The sequence below is a fragment of the Heterodontus francisci genome, chromosome 18 (genome assembly GCF_036365525.1).
Source record: "Heterodontus francisci isolate sHetFra1 chromosome 18, sHetFra1.hap1, whole genome shotgun sequence".
Taxonomy (NCBI): Eukaryota; Metazoa; Chordata; class Chondrichthyes; order Heterodontiformes; family Heterodontidae; genus Heterodontus; species Heterodontus francisci.
Genome location: NC_090388.1, coordinates 66,687,299 through 66,707,216, shown reverse-complemented (window position 1 = coordinate 66,707,216; position 19,918 = coordinate 66,687,299). Strand labels below are relative to the sequence as shown.

The window sequence follows — 19,918 nt, the reverse complement described above, 5'->3', positions numbered from 1 at the left end:
TCTAACTCAGCCTTGGATATATTCAATGACCCATGCCCCTTTGGGTAGAGAATTCCAATGATCAATGACCCTCTGAGAGAAGAAATTCCTCTTCATCTCCACCTTATTTTGAATCTGTGTCCCCTAGTTCTTGATTCCCCCATGAGAGGAAACATCTCAACATCGACCCTGTCGCGCCCCCTCAAAATCTTATATGTTTCAATAAGATCACCTCTCAATCTTCCAAACTCCAAAGAGTGTAGGCTCAGCCTTTCCTCATAAGACAACCCATTCATCCTCGGAATCAGCCTCGTGAACCTTCTCTGAACTGCTTCCAATGCAAGTATATCCCTCCCTAAATAAGGAGACCAAAACTGTACATTGTAGTCTGGATGTGGCCTCCCCAACACCCTATACAGTTGTAGCAAGACTTCTCTACTTTTATACTCCATTCCCCTCACAATAAAGGAATGTAGTGGACCTCTCACTCCTCATGCAACCTTATTTGGACATGGATGTTCTGAATTTCCTCTTCCTCATGGCGCTTTGTTTCTTAGAATCACAGAATGTCACAATTGTTGCAGCGCAGAAGGAGGCCATTCTGCCCATCATGTCTGCACTGGCTCTCTGAAAGAGCAATTCACTTAGTGCCATTCCCCCGCGTTCTCCCCGTAATCCTGCACATTCTTCCTTTTAATATAACAGTCTAATTCCCTTTTAATTGCTTCAATTGGATCTGCCTCCATCACACTCTCAGGCTGTGCATTCCAACCATAACCACGCTCTGCGTGAAAACATTTTTCCTCATGTGGCTTTTGCTTCTTTTACCAATTACTTGAAATCTGTGCCCTCTCATTCTTGATCCTTTCACGAGTGAGAACAGTTTCTCCCTATCTATTCTGTCCAGACCCCTGATGATTTTGAATACCTCTATCAAATCTTCCCTCAGCCTTCTTTTCTCCAAGGAAATCAGTTCCAACTTCTCCAATCTATCTTTATAACTGAAGTTCCTCATCCCTGGAACCATTCTTGTGAATCTTTTCTGTACTCTCTCCAATGCCTTCATATCCTTCCTAAAGTGCGGCGCCCAGAACTGGACACAGTACTCCAGTTAAGGCTGGACTAGTGTCTTTTACAAGTTCAACATAACTTCCTTGCTGTTGTACTATATGCCCCTATTGATAAAGCCAAGGATACTGTATGCTTTATTAGCCGGTCTCTCAATCTGTCCTGCCATCTTCAATGACTTATGCACAGATACACACAGGTCCTTCTGCTTCTACATCCCCTTTAGAAGTGTGCTCTTTATTCTATATAGTCACTCCATGTTCTTCCTACCAAAATGAATCACTTCACATATTTCTGCATTGAACTTCATCTGCCACTCGTCCACCCATTCCACCAACTTGTCTATGTCTTTTTGAAGTTCCACACTATCCTCCTCACAGTTCACAATGCTTCCAAATTTTGTATCATCTACAAACTTTGAAATTGTGCCCTGTACACCAAGGTCTAGTTCATTAATATACATCAGGAAGAGCAATTGTCTTAACACTGACCCCTGGGGAACTCCACTACAAACCTGCCTCCAGCCCGAAAAACATCCATTAACCACTACTCTTTGTTGCCTGTCACTCAGCCAATTCTGTATCCATGTTGCTACTGTCCCTTTTATTCCATGAGCTGCAACTTTGCTCACAAGTCTATTGTGTGGCGCTGTATCAAACACCTTTTGGAAGTCTATGTATACCACATCAACTGCATTGCGCTCATCAACCCTCTCAGTTACATCTTCAAAAAACTCCAGCCAGTTAGTCAAACATGATTTTCCCTTAAGAAATCCATGTTGGTTTTCTTTAATTAACCTGCATTTGTCCATGTGACAATTAATTTTGTCCTGAATTATTGTTTCCAGAAGTTTCCCCGCCACCGAAGTTAAACTGACTGACCTGTAGTTGCTGGGCTTATCTTTACATCCTTTTTTGAACAAGGGTGTAACGTTTGTGTGGTGATGGAGTCCTCATCTGGCACAGCTGGAGGTCGTCCTGGTTTCAAGAGAGTGAAGCTGGGATTTAGAACAAAATTTCTTCGGACATAGTCAATTGTTTAATCCTCACCACTGATATATTAATTTCTATTCTAATCGTTTGTAACTTTATTCAGGAGTTTCACACCATATTTTCTTTAAATGAATTGTTCCAGTTCAAAATTCCTCTTGTCATCATTACAATAACCAAAGCCACTGATTCATAGTTTTCAACAGCAATTGCATGTATATGGTACCTCTTATGTAAAAAAAAAGGCACTTCATTGAGGTACAAAAAATGGACACGCAGCCAAGAAGGAGAGACTTGGAAGAGTGACCAAAAGCTTAATCAAAGAAGTGGGTTTTAAGGAGGATCTTGAAATGAGGAGAAGTAGCAAAACATTTAGGGAGCGAATTCTGGAGAGTAGAGCTTGGCTGACTGAAAGCATGGTCACAAATGGAGCAAACAGATAATGGGGGGAATGCACAAGAGGCTGGAATCAGAAGAATGGAGACTGTAGTTGTAGCACTGGAGACGGTTACAGAGATGGGAAGGCGTGAGGCCGAGGGCGTGGTTTAAAAACCAGCTTGAGAATTTTAACTATGAGGGATCAGCAGTCATTAAGGTTAAGGTTGATGGGTAAGTAGAACTTGCTACAGTTAGGAGCAGCAGATGAGTTGTGGCTTGCAGATGGTGGAGGATGGGAGGTCGACCAGAAGCGCATTGGAGTAATCCAGTCTTGAGGTGGCAAAAGTATAAATGAGGGTGTTAGTGGGAGATTAGCTGAGCTAGATCTGTGATGGACGTAACATTCTTTGTGATGAAGATAATAAAGTGTCGGAGGCTCAGCTCAGGTTGAACAGGACACACTGAGCTTCTGAACAATCTGGTTCAACTTGAAACAGTGGCTGGAGAAGTTATAGAATCGGTGGTAAGGTTACATATTTTCATAGGAAAATTGCAATCCCTAAAGTACCAGTCAAGATCCTGGGATCCCTTTCAGTAATTTGATTCATGCATTCACTGTAGGGGTTATTCTGTTTTCTGGCACTTCCAGCTCCCAACGATTAACCCCCAATCATTAACAACAGGGCCCAATTGGACAGGCTTATGAAATGGAATTCCCCAAACTCTGGGAGAGGTCCCAACATCCCAGGTAATAAAACCAGAATTTAAAATAAATCAATCACCCTAATCAGTGGTTTTGATGTTGATGATTTTTCAACAAAGATGTTCAGTGCTCCACGACAGTGGCCCAGTCGAATAGTTTGGTGTTCATATTCAATTATTGAACATATACAGCGTGTTGCCAGTGAGCTTTGTTATTATAGACGATTATAACTTGCTGGTCACTCTTTCCCCCATTATGTCTGATGGGCAATTACTGCCATTAAAGTTACCAGAAGACTGCCTCTTTAAATTAGAATTCAAAGCCAGATTTAGGTTGAGTTTAATTAATAACTCACTAATTTCCTTCGGAGTGGTTAAAGAGTACAAGATTTATAAAACAACTACAGCTGTCTGGCTTGCAGGATTAGCTGGTTCATCAAAATCTGAAATAATGTGACTGAGAGCTGCACGACTTTTTAGTTGAAGCATCTCCTAATTGACACCGTCATCATATTCCAATTGTATGAGCATTATTTATTAATCCTAAACAACTATCTTCAGATGTTCAGTTTCATCGATGCATTCGGCAAACTGTGTGCATGGATTGTTAATTCCTATCCTTTCAATATCCCCAAAAGTACTTCAATGCCATTCTCCATACAGTAGAACTTAGGCTCACTGTCTCTACACCAACCATTTGTTTCCAGAAATGAGAGCAAGCTGGTCTTCAAGTATTTTCTGACCCATTTTAGCTGGGAATATTTAAACCATCACGAAGTTCCTTAGTGATCTTTTCGGGTTTTTTTAGGACTACCAAATAGCCATTTTTTTGCGCAGGGTAAACGTTAAAGAGTCCTTTCTCTCCGACTGAACAGTTTCTAAATTGGAGCAAAATAGAACCTCAAACTCGTCAGATGTTTTATCATGTCTTAACTAGTTTGGAAAAAGAAATTGCCAAATCAATTAGCTGGACTCAGAAGAGAAGTTAAAGAACTCAGTTTGGAAATCAGAATGTATTGGCCAGATTTAGCTCCCAGGCAAAGGAATAGTGACCTCACTGACAGTTGACCAGAGACTTTTCATGGGCTTGTCCGTGGATATTTTCTCTAATCTGGTGTCTGGTATAGCATGGTGCCCTCTACAGGGGACCTGTGGCTTCTACAAGTAGGTCAAAAAAAAAGCGAGGCTCTTCAAGCAGAAGAATCTGCAGAGTCCGATCCAGGAAATATAAAACAGAAAATATAAATTACATTTAGATGATGCACAGAAAGCAACATAAAGATTGGGAAATTCAGATAGGATTAAGGGAGAGAGATAAAAGAGATGCACAGAAAACGTGAAAGAATTTAAAAAAAAATCTCCACCATAATTTTCTTCTGAATGAATGAGACTCCATACTTTTAAATTCAATTTCTCAGGGCTAGAAAAGTTGTGCATCAACAATTATCACTCATGTCACTGTTAAATACTCACTTATTCCTGAGTACACTAGCCCTAACTTTTTCAACCCTTTTTAGGTTGGCACTAGTGAGAAAGTGCAGCTAGTTCAGCCCATTGCAGTCATTTCAATGCCAAGTCTAATGGCAAGGACTGTAACAGCACACCCTGTGAAGGAGCAGGGTATCTCTGACAACAACTTCTGGAATTCCAAGTTTAATGTACGTACTCCAGAAATTGCTGTCAGATTTCCTCTATTATAACCGTGATAAGCTTTATTGTTATCCTGATTGTAAATTCCAAACCAATATTTATCAACAACAGAATTAAATGAAGGTAAAATACTGTGATGCTGGAAATATGATATACAAAAAAATGCTGGCAATACTCAGCAGGTCAGGCAGCATGTGTGGAGAGAAAACAATTAACATTTCAGATTGGTGACCTTTCCTCAGAACTGGGAAATGTTAGACATAACAGGTTTTAAGCAAGTACAGAGGCAGGGAAAGAAAGAAAAAATTGTAGATTTATGATAGTGTGGAAAGCAGGAGTGATGAAAAGATAAAAGGGAGAATGCTGCAAGGCAAAGGGGGTTACTAATGGGACGAGTAAAGAAACAAAAGATGGGTCTAGTGGGGCTGTAAATAGCAACAGCAGAATCATTACAGAACCTGCTGTCTGAAAAAATGGGAGTAGTGGTTATGTTCTGATATTGAGCCTGGAAACTTGTTAAGTGTCTAATTAGAATTAAAGAAGTCGTGTTGCGTACCTACATGGCATTTTATGTGCACGATAGGCCAAATTTAATCAGAGAGCTACTGATTACTTTCGACAAAAAGGTTGGTTCAGTATTTTTAAAAAAAAATTGTTTGGACTGTCCCTCAATCCAGTCTTGGTAAGACATTATCATTGCAGAAATAAATAGCTATCCTTGACCCAGCAGTTCACCATCTGGTTTGGCCTTGAATGCTCCTATTAGAGAAAGCTATTAAATTTTGTTATGTGGGCCCTCTATTTAAATGTTAGAGCACCAAGTCTGAGAACCATTTTGTGACTTTTATTTTGACATAATTTTATAATTTACTATTAGGTTACCCCTCAGTCTTTTCTTCTCTAGAGAAAAGAGCCTCAAGCCCTTTCAGTCTTTCTTGCTCGATAGAACCTCTCAGTTCTGGTTTCCTCCTTGTAAATATCTTTTGCATCTTCCACAGTGCAGACCAGAATTGTGCACAGTGTGTTCTAACCAAGGTTCTACACGTTTAACACAACTTGTATGTTTTCAATTCTACTCCTCGTGAAATGAAATCCAGTGCTTTGTTTGCTTTTTTATTGACTTTGTTAACCGTGTTAATAATGGAGTTCCCAGGGTGTCTCCAAATGTATTATAATTGGCCACAAAATCACTGCCACACCTGAAATGCAGGTTTAGTTGCCTTATATTTAAAAAGAAATTCACAACTACATGCTGTATTTTAAACGAATAAGCACCTGAAGAGAAGAAATTTGCAGGGCTACGGGGAAAGGGCGGGGAAGTGGGGCTTGCTAAATTGCTCTTGCAAAGAGCTGGCACGGACTCGATGGGCCAAATGACCACCTTCTGTGCTGTAAGCATTCTATGATTCTAAGCGTGCTATCAACGATGATTTTCATAAGGTTAGAATAGTTCCTTTTGACATACTGTCGAACAAATTCAAGATGAATCCTAACGTTAGACTAATGAGATTACCAATTAGTGGCCAATAATAATACAGTTGGAGACACCCTGGGAACTCCAGTATTAACAAGGTTAACAAAGTCATTGAAACAAAAAGGACTGGGTTTCATTTCAAGATGAGTAGAATTGAAAACATACAAGTTATGTTAAACTTGTGTAGCGCCTTGGTTAGAACACACTGTGCACAATTCTGGTAAATCACAGTAAATTCGATGTAATTATTAAATATTTGTTTAATATTTGCTGTTCTAATGTGAATGGTCTTGTTTCCATCAACAGTAAAATCTATCTGTTGTTCCTTAGCTCATCTGCTTATTTGGGCCAGATCCCTTTGACATGCTTCTAGTCTGTCTTGTACTCAATACCTTACTGACATACCATGCTATCTTTAATAATAGTATAAGTGCAGTCTGTATGCAAACTCTGAATTGTGTGCATAACAGATCTCAAGTATCTGAATTGATGGTGAATAATACAGGATAAGCCCATATAGAATCAGTAAATTCAGCGTTATTCTGTTTCTACTGTGTGATTAGAGGTAAAGAGAAACTAAACCGTTTTTAAAATTCTATTTTAGGTATATGCCAAATCTGTGAAAGAATCAGCAGCAGCTTGTAATGTCAATGCACCTATTATCCAAACATCTAAGGTAAGTCCAACTGTATGTTTGACCTCTCGAGATATCAGATGTATTGATTACTCAAAAATGTAAACTGCAGGTTTAAAATGCACTTTGGGACTAATGCAAGAAAGAAAGAAAGAAAGAACTGATTTTATATATACGAATGTATTTCATTATTTCAGGACATCCCAAAGCGGATCGTGTTTTTGGGATCCTTAAGGGGGAGGGGGAGCAGCCCCAAGTCGTGGTCCACATAGGCACCAACGACATAGGTAGGAAGAGAGATGGGGATTTAAGACAGAAATTCAGGGAGCTAGGGTGGAAGCTTAGAGCGAGAACAAACAGAGTTGTTATCTCTGGGTTGTTGCCCGTGCCACGTGACAGCGAAGCAAGGAATAGGGAGAGAGAGGAGTTGAACACGTGGCTGCAGGGATGGTGCAGGAGGGAGGGTTTTGGTTTCCTGGATAATTGGGGCTCTTTCTGGGGTAGGTGGGACCTCTACAAACAGGATGGTCTTCACCTGAACCAGAGGGGTACCAATATCCTGGGGGGGAGATTTGCTAGTGCTCTTCGGGGGGGTTTAAACTAATTCAGCAGGGGGATGGGAACCTAAAATGTAGTGCCAGTGGACAGGATGTTGAGAGTAGGGAGGTCAGGGATAAGGTTACAAGGACGCAAGAGGGCACTGGCAAGCAAGAACCTGGTTTAAAGTGTGTCTACTTCAACGCCAGGAGCATCCGGAATAAGGTGGGTGAGCTTGCAGCATGGGTTGGTACCTGGGATCTCGATGTAGTGGCCATGGGTAGAGCAGGGGCAGGAATGGATGTTGCAGGTTCCGGGATTTAGATGTTTCAGTAAGAACAGAGAAGATGGTAAAAGAGGGTGGGGTGTGGCATTGTTAATCAAGGAGAGTATTACAGCGACAGAAAGGACGTTTGAGGACTCGTCTACTGAGGTAGTATGGGCCGAGGTTAGAAATAGGAGAGGTGAGGTCACCCTGTTGGGAGTCTTTTATAGACCTCCGAATCGTTCCAGAGATGTAGAGGAAAGGATAGCGAAGATGATTCTCAACAGGGGCGAGAGTAACAGGGTAGTTGTTATGGGGGACTTTAACTTTCCAAATATCGACTGGAAATACTATAGTTCGAGTACTTTAGATGGGTCAGTTTTTGTCCAGTGTGTGCAGGAGGGTTTTCTGACACAGTATGTAGACAGGCCAACCAGGGGCGATGCCACATTGGATTTGGTACTGGGTAATGAACCTGGCCAGGTGTTAGATTTAGATGTAGGTGAGCACTTTGGTGATAGTGATCACAATTCGGTTAGGTTTACCTTAGCGATGGGCAGGGACAGGTATATACCGCAGGGCAAAAATTATAGCTGGGGGAAAGGAAATTATGATGCGATTAGGCAAGATTTAGGATGCGTAGGATGGGGAAGGAAACTGCAGGGGATGGAAACAATCGAAATGTAGAGCTTATTCAAGGAGCAGCTACTGCGTGTCCTTGATAAGTATGTACCTGTCAGGCAGGGAGGAAGTTGTCGAGCGAGGGAGCCGTGGTTTACTAAAGAAGTTGAAGCGCTTGTCAAGAGGAAGAAGAAGGCTTATGTTAGGATGAGACGTGAAGGCTCAGTTAGGGCGCTTGAGAGTTACAAGCTAGCCAGGAAGGATCTAAAGGGAGAGCTAAGAAGAGCAAGGAGAGGACACGAGAAGTCATTGGCGGATAGGATCAGGGAAAACCCTAAGGCTTTCTATAGGTATATCAGGAATAAAAGAATGACTAGAGTTAGATTAGGGCCAATCAAGGATAGTAGTGGGAAGTTGTGTGTGGAATCAGAGGAGGTAGGGGAAGTGTTAAATGAATATTTTGCGTCAGTATTTACAGTAGAGAAAGAAAATGTTGTCGAGGAGAATACTGAGATTCAGGCTACTAGGCTAGATGGGATTGAGGTTCACAAGGAGGAGGTGTTATCAATTTTGGAAAGTGTGAAAATAGATAAGTCCCCTGGGCCAGATGGGATTTATCCTAGGATTCTCTGGGAAGCTAGGGAGGAGATTGCAGAGCCTTTGTCCTTGATCTTTATGTCGTCATTGTCGACAGGAATAGTGCCGGAAGACTGGAGGATAGCAAATGTTGTCCCCTTGTTCAAGAAGGGGAGTAGAGACAGCCCTGGTAATTATAGACCTGTGAGCCTTACTTCGGTTGTGGGTAAAATGTTGGAAAAAGTTATAAGAGACAGGATTTATAATCATCTTGAAAAGAATAAGTTCATTAGCGATAGTCAGCACGGTTTTGTGACGGGTAGGTCGTGCCTCACAAACCTTATTGAGTTTTTCGAGAAGGTGACCAAACAGGTGGATGAGGGTAAAGCAGTGGATGTGGTGTATATGGATTTCAGTAAGGCGTTTGATAAGGTTCCCCATGGTAGGCTATTGCAGAAAATACAGAAGTATGGGGTTGAAGGTGATTTAGAGCTTTGGATCAGAAATTGGCTAGCTGAAAGAAGACAGAGGGTGGTGGTTGATGGCAAATGTTCATCCTGGAGTTTAGTTACTAGTGGTGTACCGCAAGGATCTGTTTTGGGGCCACTGCTGTTTGTCATTTTTATAAATGACCTGGAAGAGGGTGTAGAAGGGTGGGTTAGTAAATTTGCGGATGACACTAAGGTCGGTGGAGTTGTGGATAGTGCCGAAGGATGTTGTCGAGTACAGAGGGACATAGATAGGCTGCAGAGCTGGGCTGAGAGATGGCAAATGGAGTTTAATGCGGAAAAGTGCGAGGTGATTCACTTTGGAAGGAGTAACAGGAATGCAGAGTACTGGGCTATTGGGAAGATTCTTGGTAGTGTAGATGAACAGAGAGATCTTGGTGTCCAGGTGTATAAATCCCTGAAGGTTGCTACCCAGGTTAATAGAGCTGTTAAGAAGGCATATGGTGTGTTAGCTTTTATTAGTAGGGGGATCGAGTTTCGGAGCCACGAGGTCATGCTGCAGCTGTACAAAACTCTGGTGAGACCGCACCTGGAGTATTGCATGCAGTTCTGGTCACCGCATTATAGGAAGGATGTGGAAGCTATGGAAAGGGTGCAGAGGAGATTTACTATGATGTTGCCTGGTATGGAGGGAAGGTCTTACGAGGAAAGGCTGAGGGACTTGAGGTTGTTTTCGTTGGAGAGAAGGAGGAGGAGAGGTGACTTAATAGAGACATATAAGATAATCAGAGGGTTAGATAGGGTGGATAGTGAGAGTCTTTTTCCTCGGATGGTGATGGCAAACAGGAGGGGACATAGCTTTAAGTTGAGGGGTGATAGATATAGGACAGATGTCAGAGGTAGTTTCTTTACTCAGAGAGTAGTAGGGGCTTGGAATGCCCTGCCTGCAACAGTAGTAGACTCGCCGACTTTAAGGGCATTTAAGTGGTCATTGGATAGACATATGGATGAAAATGGAATAGTGTAGGTCAGATGGTTTCACAGGTCGGCGCAACATCGAGGGCCGAAGGGCCTGTACTGCGCTGTAATGTTCTAATTCTAAAAGCGGTTTACAGTCAATGAAGCATTTTTGAATTGCAGTCCCTCTTGTAATCTGGGAGGAAACCTTAACTGTATAAAATGGTTTTAAAAGCAAATGCTTCCAGTTTTTGTTTCCATGGAAATGAGTTCAATTAAATGAACAGGATCGAAGTGTACACTTAAAAGAACTGGAATGCGTCCAAAGGGGAAACTTTAGTGGTGAAATAACCCCATTATTCTAAATGTTCTAGATAGATTTTCAGTTCAATTTCTACATGATTTCTGGCATTCTAGCCGTTTCAAAAAAAACATTTCACAAAGTGCATTTAGGGCACATTAACGTGTCTGAGATACTGAGCTGATAAATACCTCAAAGATCTCTTTACAGACACTGAAAAAGCCAGGGGAAGGTCTAAAGCCAAACTAAATGACTCTTGCAGCTATTACTTACAGAATTGTATAGAAATTGCAGCACAGAAACAGGCCATTCTGCCCAACTGCTCTATGCTGTTTTTTATGCTCCACATGAGCCTCCTTCCACCTTACAAGTAGCAAATATTAATTAAATAAAAATACAGGAAGCAAATAACTTCAGTCATAATAAAGTAAAATGAAAGCATAATAAAACAACATCTAATTAGTAATAAGAAATGCGATGCAGTGTATAGTATCAATGTGGTAGAATCTAAAAGAAACACCATTTAGAATCATAGAATGTTTATGGCACAGAAAGATGACACTTGGCCCATTGTGTCTGTGCTGGCGGAAAAACGTTCCACCTAGTTTAATCCCACCTTCCCGCATTTGGTCAGGAGACCTGCATATTACGGCACTTGAGGTACATATCCAGACTCCTTTTGAATGAGTTGAGGGTTTCTGCCTCAACTACCCTTTCAGGCAGTGAGTTCCAGACCCCCACCACCCTGTGGATGAAAACTTTTTTTCCTATCTCCCCTCTAATCTTTCTGCCAATCACTTGAAATCTATGCCCCCTAGTCACTGACCTCTCTGCTAAGATAAAGAGGCCCTTCACCTCCACTCTATCCAGGCTGCTCAAAAGCTTGTACATTTCAATCAGATCTCCCCTCAGCCTTCTCTGTTCCAAGGAGAACAACCCCAGCCTATCCAATCTTTCCTCATAGCTGCATTTTTCCAGTCCTGGCAACATCCTCATAAATCTCCTCTGTACCCTCTCTAGTGAAATTACATCCTTTCTGTAATAAGGTGACCAGAACTGCATACAGTACTCAAGTTGTGGCCGAACCAATGATTTATGCAGTTCCAGCATAACCTCCCTGCTCTTATATTCTATACCTCAGCTAATAAAGGAAAGGATTCCATGTGCCTTCTTAACCACCTTATTGACCTGTCCTGCTACCTTCAGGGATCTGTGGATATTCACTCCATGGTCCCTCACTTCCTCTCCACTTCTCAGTATTTTCCCATTAATCATGTGTTCCTTTGCCTTGTTTAACCTCCCCAAATGCATCACCTCACGCTTCTCCAGGTTGAATTCCATTTGTCACTTTTCTGCCCATCTCACCAGACCATCAATATCTTACTGCAGCCTGCATGTATCTTCCTCGCTATCTACCACACAGCCAATCTTTGTGTCGTCTGCAGACTTCTTGATCATGTCTCCTACATTTACATCCAAATCCATGCTAAAATCCATACAGACCACATCAACTGCACGACCCTCATCTATCTTCCTTGTTACTTCTTCTAGATAGGCCCACTACAGAAGCAGCACTGTTAACATCATTAACTGAAGTAAAGAAAAAAGTTCACAAATCACTCTGTTTTGCTGATCCTTCAATTAATTAACTCCCTCCCTGTCATTGATGTATTTCTTATTTGTCCCTCTTTGTCCTTATCTTTTTTTTTCTATCCATCCTTGCTATTTTCAGTTCATAATGTCTTTACATTTTGCAAATGCTGACTAACCCACTGCATATTTCCAGCATTTTCTGTCTTTCCTTATCTAAGTATGTTAATTGGATGTAAACTCTGCATCCCTGTAAATGTTCCAGTTTAGAAAGTCCAATTTTTGGATAACGGGGCTGTTACTTTGCTTATTGCTGCTATCTAGAACAAATGCATATTCAGACTGTGTTTGTATGGGCATGGTGATTGCCATTAATTTGGGACAAAACTTTTTTTTTTGTGTATGCAATAATTATTATTCTATTTTAGTCAACTTTATTTTGAAGCAAGAGAGCCTGGGATGGCAGCATGCAAAAGAGTCACAGGTGTGTGCGACAGAGCATGTACACTGTGTAAGAGGCACTTGTACACATTCCAGCCATCAGCCAGATACGTTTGTTACTTTTTACAGCACCTAAGGGGAGGCGGTGGCGTAGTGGTATTGTCACTGGACTAGTAATCCAGAGACCCAGGGTATTGCTCTGGGGACATGGGTTCGAATCCCACCACAGCAGAAGGTGGAATTTGAATTCAATTAATAAATCTGGAATTAAAAGCTAGCCATGAAACCATTGTCGATTGTTGTAAAACCCATCTGTTTCACTAATGTCCTTTTAGGGAAGGAAATCTGCTGTCCTTACCTGTTCTGGCCTCCATGTGACCCCAGACACACAGCAATGTGGTTGACTCTTACATGCCCTCTGAAATGGCCTAGCAAGCCACTCAGTTGTACCTAACAGCTACGAAGTCAATAAAAAGGAATGAAACCGGATGGACCACCCGGCATCGACCTAGGCACTGGAAACGACAACGGCAAACCCAGCCCTGTCAACCCTGCAAAGTCCTCCTTACTAACATCTGGGGGCTTGCGCCAAAGTTGGGAGAGCTGTCCCACAGACTAGTCAAGCAACAGCCTGACAAAGTCATACTCACGGAATCATACCTGACAGACAATGTCCCAGACACTGCCGTCATTATCCCCGGGCATGTCCTGTCCCACCGACAGGATAGACCCAGCAGAGGTGGCAGCACAGTGGGATACAGTAGGGAGGGAGTTGCCCTGGGAGTCCTCAGCATCGACTCCAGACCCCCTGAAGTCTCATGGCATTGGGTCAAACATGGGCAAGGACAACTCCTGCTGATTACCAACTACCGCCCTCCCTCAGCTGATGAATCAGTACTCCTCCATGTTGAACACCACTTGGAGGAAGCAGTGAGGGTGGCAAGAGCGCAGAATGTACTCTGGGTGGGGGACTTCAATGTCCATCACCAAGAGTGGCTTGGTAGCACCACCATTGACCGAGCTGGACGAGTCCTAAAGGACATAGCTGCTGGACTGGGTCTGCGGCAGGTGGTGAGGGAAACCAACAAGAGGGAAAACCATACTTGACCTCGTCTCACCAATCTGCCTGCCACAGATGCATCTGTCCATCACAGTATTGGTAGGAGTGACCACCGCACAGTCTTTGTGGAGACGAAGTCCCACCTTCACATTGAAGATACCATCCATCATGATGTGTGGCACTATCACCGTGCTAAATGGGATAGATTTTGAACAGATCTAGCAATGCAAAACTGGGCATCCATGAGGCACTGTGGGCCATCAGCAGCAGCAGAATTGTACTCAACCACAATCTGTAACCTCATGGCCCAGCATATCCCCCACTCTACCATTACCATCAAGCCCGGAGACAAACCCTGGTTCAATGAAGAGTGCAGGAGAACATGCCAGGAGCAGCACCAGGCACACCTCAAAATGAGGTGTCAACCTGGTGAAGCTACAACAGAGGTCGACATGCGTGCTAAACTGCGTAAGCAGCATGCAATAGACAGAGCTAAGCGATCCCATAACCAACGGATCAGATCTAAGCTCTACAGTCTTGCCACATCCAGCCGTGAATGGTGGTGGACAATTAAACAACTAACTGGAGGAGGTGGCTCCACAAATATCCCCATCTTCAATGAGGGGGGAGCCCAGCACATCAGTGTGAAAGATAAGGCAGAAGTGTTTTCAACAATCTTCAGCCAGAAGTGCCGAGTTGATGATCCATCTCGGCCTCCTCCTGAAGTCCCCAGCATCACAGATGCCAGACTTCAGCCAATTCGATTCACTCCGCGTGATATCAAGAAACGACTGAAGGCACTGGATACTGCAAAGGCGAGGGGCCCTGACGATATTCCGGCAATAGTACTGAAGACCTGTGCTCCAGAACTTGCCGTGCCCCTAGACAAGCTGTTCCAGTACAGCTACACCACTGGCATCTACCCGGCAATGTGGAAAATTGCCGAGGTATGTCCTGTACACAAAAAGCAGGACAAGTCCAACCCGAACAATTAATGTCCCATCAGTCTACTCTCAATCAGTAAAGTGATGGAAGGTGTCATCAACTGTGCCATCAAGCAGCACTTGCTTCGCAATACCCTGCTCAGTGACGCTCAGTTTGGGATCCGCCAGGGCCACTCAGCTCCTGACCTCTTTACAGTCTTGGTTCAAACATGGACAAAAGAGCTGAACTCGAGGTGAGGTGAGAGTGACTGCCCTTGACATCAAGGCAGCATTTGACCGAGTATGGCATCAAGGAGCCCTAGCAAAAGTGAAAACAAAGGGAATCAGGTGAAACTCTCCGCTGGTTGGAGTCATACCTAGCGCAAAGGAAGATGGTTGTGGTCGTTGGAGGTCAATCAACTGAGCTGCAGGACATCACTGCAGGAGTTTCCTCAGGGTAATGTCCTAGGCCCCAAAATCTTCAGCTGCTTCATCAATGACCTTCCTTTAATCATAAGGTCAGAAGTGGGGTTGTTCGCTGATGATTGCACAATGTTCAGTACCATTCGCGACGACTCAGATACTGAAGCAGTCCGTGTAGAAATGCAGCAAGACCTGGACAATATCCAGGCTTGGGCTGATAATTGGCAAGTAACATTCGCGCCACACAAGTGCCAGGCAATGACCATCTCCAACAAGAGAGAATCTAACCATCTCCCCTTGACGTTCAATGGCATTACCATCGCTGAATCCCCCACTGTCAACATCCTAGGGGCTACCATTGACCAGGAACTGAACTGGAGTAGCCATATAAATACCACGGCTACAAGAGCAGGTCACAGGCTAGGAATCCTGCAGTGCGTAACTCACCTCCTGACTCCCCAAAGCCTGTCCACCATCTACAAAGCACATGTCAGGAGTGTGATGGAATACTGTCCACTTGCCTGGATTGATGCAGCTCCAACAACACTCAAGAAGCTCAACACCATCCAGGACCAAGCAGCCTCCTTGATTGGCACCCCATCTACAAACATTCACTCCCTCCACCACCAACGCACGGTGGCAGCAGTGTGTACCATCTACAAGATGCACTCCAGCAATGCTCCTCAGATAGCACCTTCCAAACCCACGAGCTCTACCAACTAGAAGGACAAGGGCAGCAAATGCATGGGAGCACCACCACCTGCAAGTTCGCCTCCAGGTCACACACCATCCTGACTTGGAACTATATTGCCGTTCCTTCACTGTTGCTGGGTCAAAATCCTGGAACTCCCTTCCTAACAGCACTGTTGGTGTACCTACCTCACATGGACTGCAGCGGTTCAAGAAGGCTGCTCATGACCACCCTGTCAAGGGCAATTAGGGATGGGCAATAAATGCTGACCTAACCAACGATGCCCACATCCCATGGAAGAATTGAAAAAAAGCTTCTCATTGTATTTAAAATCAGATTCTCTCCTATTGTAGTCATGTAGCTTCCCCCAGTTGCAGATAGATGTGTATAAGAGCTAGTATATTCCAGATTATGGGTGAGTACATTGCCAGGTTTTACCAGCTGTGGCCTCCCCCATTAATGTCATACACAAAACATATTGTTTGTTCCAAAGTTGATAAATTGCTCTAAATTATTGTAGTCTTCTCAACAGGTTTGGCAAACCTAACAGATAAAATAATGAAACTTAACCATGGGTGGTGGCCATTATTAATGGAAATGCCCATGTGCTAAATTATCCTTCTGCTAATTAATGCACTGTTTTCTGCAGTGAAAGATTGCAGCATGTTTCACAGAATGTTTTAATGAATGCAGTTATGACCGAGGCAGGAGGAATGCATTGTCTTTTCTAGTTCCATTTCTCCGCAGGCCACAACATAATGTTTACCCTGTTACTGATACGGTCGATCATAGACTCTACTCTTTATCCCAGAATAAAATACACCAACCAGGTTTCTTTAATAAGCAACAAAATTATCAGTTTATTATCAACGGAAGACTTATCCAGTTAAAAAACAAAGCATTAACACACAGATTGAAATATGAAAGTTCCCTTTTAACATACCCTTCCCACACAGTTAACTGAAAAATCAAGAGATTTTCTCTGCAGAGCTCTTTTACAAAAAAAAAAGGCATACTTTGGCCAAATACTTGTTAATTCTTGAAGAAAGAAGAGAAGATATAGGATGTCAGTTGTCCCTTTTGGTCTGACGTCCAGGTATATGGAGACGGATCTCTGGGACCTTTTCTGGAGCTGTTCATTTTGGAGATGTCGAGAAGTAGTCTAGTAGGCTTTTCAGGAGAATTGTGGCATCAGGGATTTCAGTTATCTGGCTGTGGATTCACAGGTTTTTCAAAGAGGTAGAGAACGAGGAGCTGACACATTGGATTTCTCTGGGTCTCTTCGAGAGGTACAGGAAATATAAGCTGGGTGTTTCTCCTTTGGCAGGTTGATCTCCAACTGCTTTCAAACACAGTCCACACTCCAATTAAAAAGTTAAACCAATATCCCAAAAGCGACCTCCTGACCATCATGAATCGTGACATGTCACTTCTCGGTAAACATCTCCCCGAGTCAACAAGGTTTCTGTTGTTTATTGAACTTAAGGCATGTGATAGCCAGTAAAGGTTTGTTTTCAAACAAGACCTCTCAGTGACCCTTGTAAGGAAACATGTCTATGAAGTCTTTTCAGCTTTCCCAAATCAATCAATGTCCATGATTCTAAAATACGAATCCTCAAAAAAAATTTTTGAAAAACCTCTTTCATAACACCTCTATCCTTTGAGAAATTAAACACCATTTTTAAATATGTTTCATTACGAAGTATGGAAAAAACAAGATGAAGAAATATTAAAACACATTTACACACTTATTCTTTTTCACCCTTTACCTGTTCTACTTTGTACCATATTTGCACTCATAACTCAAAGCAAAGTTAATTCTTAGATAAAGCATCCACAATAACATTATTTTTCCCTGCAATGTGGATAATCTTTAAGTGATAAGGTTGCAATAGTAGACTCCATTGGGATAGTCTGGCATTCTGGTTTTTCAATTTTTCTACAAAAGCTGGGGGGTTATGATCAGTTTATACCAGCGTCTCTCTGCAGTCGTGGTGGACATGGACCTCAAAATGCTTGAGAGCTAGTAATAAGCTCACAGTTTCTTTTTCCACTGATAAGTACCTCTTTTGATGTCGATTTAGCTTTTTGGAAAAGTATCCCACTGGTCTTTCTATGCCGATTCATTGTCTTGTAACAGGACTGCACCAACCCCCAGGTCACTGGTATCAATTGCTAACTTGAAGGGCTTAGTGAAATTTGGGGCAGCCCGCACTGGTTCATTAATCAAAATAGCTATCAGCCTCCCAAAAGATGCTTGGCACTCCCCTGACTACACTATTTTGGATTTCTTTTTTTGAATCAGATCCATCAGTGGAGCAGATATAGTACTAAAATTTGGTAGAAATGCCGTAGAAACCACACATCCCCAAAAACCTCATGATTTCTCGCTTAGTATTAGGGGTAGGGAACTCCACCAATGCTTGTACTTTTGTTGTTCTTGGCAACACTTGTCCTTGCTCTACTCTATGCCCGAGGTAGGTTACCCTCGCTTTTGCAAATTCACTTTTGGCAAGGTTTATCGCTGAATCAGCTGACTGTAATTTTTTAAGCAGAGCTTCTAGTTGTTCCAAGTGGTCCTTCCAAGCGTCACGGTATACCAGCACATCACCAAAGTAAACCACACAGTTAGGAACACTGGCTACCACTTGGTCCATTAGTCTCTGAAAAGTGCCTGGGGTTTTTTTTTTAGACTGAAAGGAATCATTCGGCGTTGGAAAAGATCGTCTGGTGTGACAAAGGCTGTATTTCCTTAGCTCGGAGTGTTAAAGGAACCTGCCAGTATCTCTTTAACAAATCGATATTTATAAGAAACATGGCACTGCCCACTCTGTCAATACAGTCTTCTAAGTGAGGAATTGGGTAAGAGTCTGTCTTTGTTACTGCATATCTTACTCTATTGCACAACTATTATTACCCCATTTACAATCGCACGTTGTTGGCTTTGGGTTATCCTGGATGAGGCCCGAATTATATGTTACAACTGAGGCGGGAGGAGTTCACGGTCTTATTGTGTTCCACTTCACCACAACATATGTTTAAATGTTTACCCAGTTACCAATATGGTTACTCTTTATCCCAGAATAAAATACACTAGCCAGGTTTCTTTAATAAACAACAAATGTATCAGTTTATTATCAAGGAAGACTTATCCAGTAAAGAAGCAAAGCATTAACACACACATTGAAATATGAAAGTTCCCTTTTAAAATAGCGCCTCCCCCCCCCCCCCCCCCCCCCACACACACACATATGCACCAGTTAACTGAAAAATAGAGATTTTCTCTGCAGAGCACTTTTACAAAAAAAATGGAATACTTTGGCCAAATACTTGTTAATTCTTGAAGATAAAAAGAGATGATATTGAAGGATGTCAGTTGTCCCTTTTGGTCTGACGTCCTGGTATACGGAGATGGATCGCTGTGATCTTTTCTGCAACAGTTCATTCTGGACATGTCGAAAGGTAGTCTGGCAGGCTTTCCAGGAGAATTGTGGCATCAGGGGTTTCAGTTATCTGACTCTGGATTCGCAAGTTTTTCAAAGAGGAGCTGACACACCGGATTTCTCAGGGTCTCTTAGAGAGATACAGGAAAGATGAGCTGGGTGTTTCTGCTTTGGCAGGTTGATCTCCAACTGCTTTCAAACACAGTCCAGACCCCAACCAAAAAGTGAAAACAATATCCCAAAAGCGACCTCCTGAACAGAATCGTGACATGTCACTTCTTGGTAAACATCTCCGCCAAGACACCAAGGTTTTTATAGTTTATTGAGCTTAAGGCATGTGATAGTCAGTAAAGGTTTGCTTTCAAACAAGACCTCTCAGTGACCCTTGTTAAAAAAAAAAGATCCATGAAGTCTTTTCAGTTTTCTCAAATAAACCAATGCCCATGATTCTAAAATACGAATCCTCAAAAAAATTTAAATAAATAGAAGCACTTTCATAACAATACACTGTTGCCTGCAATGAGAGATTGCAGCATATTTTACAGAATGTTTGAATGCATTGTTGTCTGCAGTGAGAGATTGCAGCATGCTTTACACAATGTTTTAATGAATGCACTGTTCTCTGCAGAGAGAGATCACAGCATGTTTTACACAATGTTTTAATGAATGCATTGTTGTCTGCAGTGAGAGATTGCAGCATGTTTTACAGAATGTTTGAATGCATTGTTGTCTGCAGTGAGAGATTGCAGCATGTTTTACACAATGTT

At 42.5% G+C, this 19,918-nt stretch overlaps 1 protein-coding gene across 3 annotated transcripts in view; it reads left to right on the top strand.

Annotated features, from left to right (window-relative positions):
• The window catches only part of pot1 (protection of telomeres 1 homolog), a 399,782-nt gene that overhangs the window by 134,595 nt on the left and 245,269 nt on the right, over positions 1-19,918 (top strand). For all 3 annotated transcript variants that reach the window (XM_068050910.1, XM_068050911.1, XM_068050912.1), the window contains exon 6: positions 6,845-6,916. In XM_068050910.1, coding sequence (XP_067907011.1) covers positions 6,845-6,916 — 72 coding nt within the window. The remainder of the gene's footprint in view (positions 1-6,844; positions 6,917-19,918) is intronic.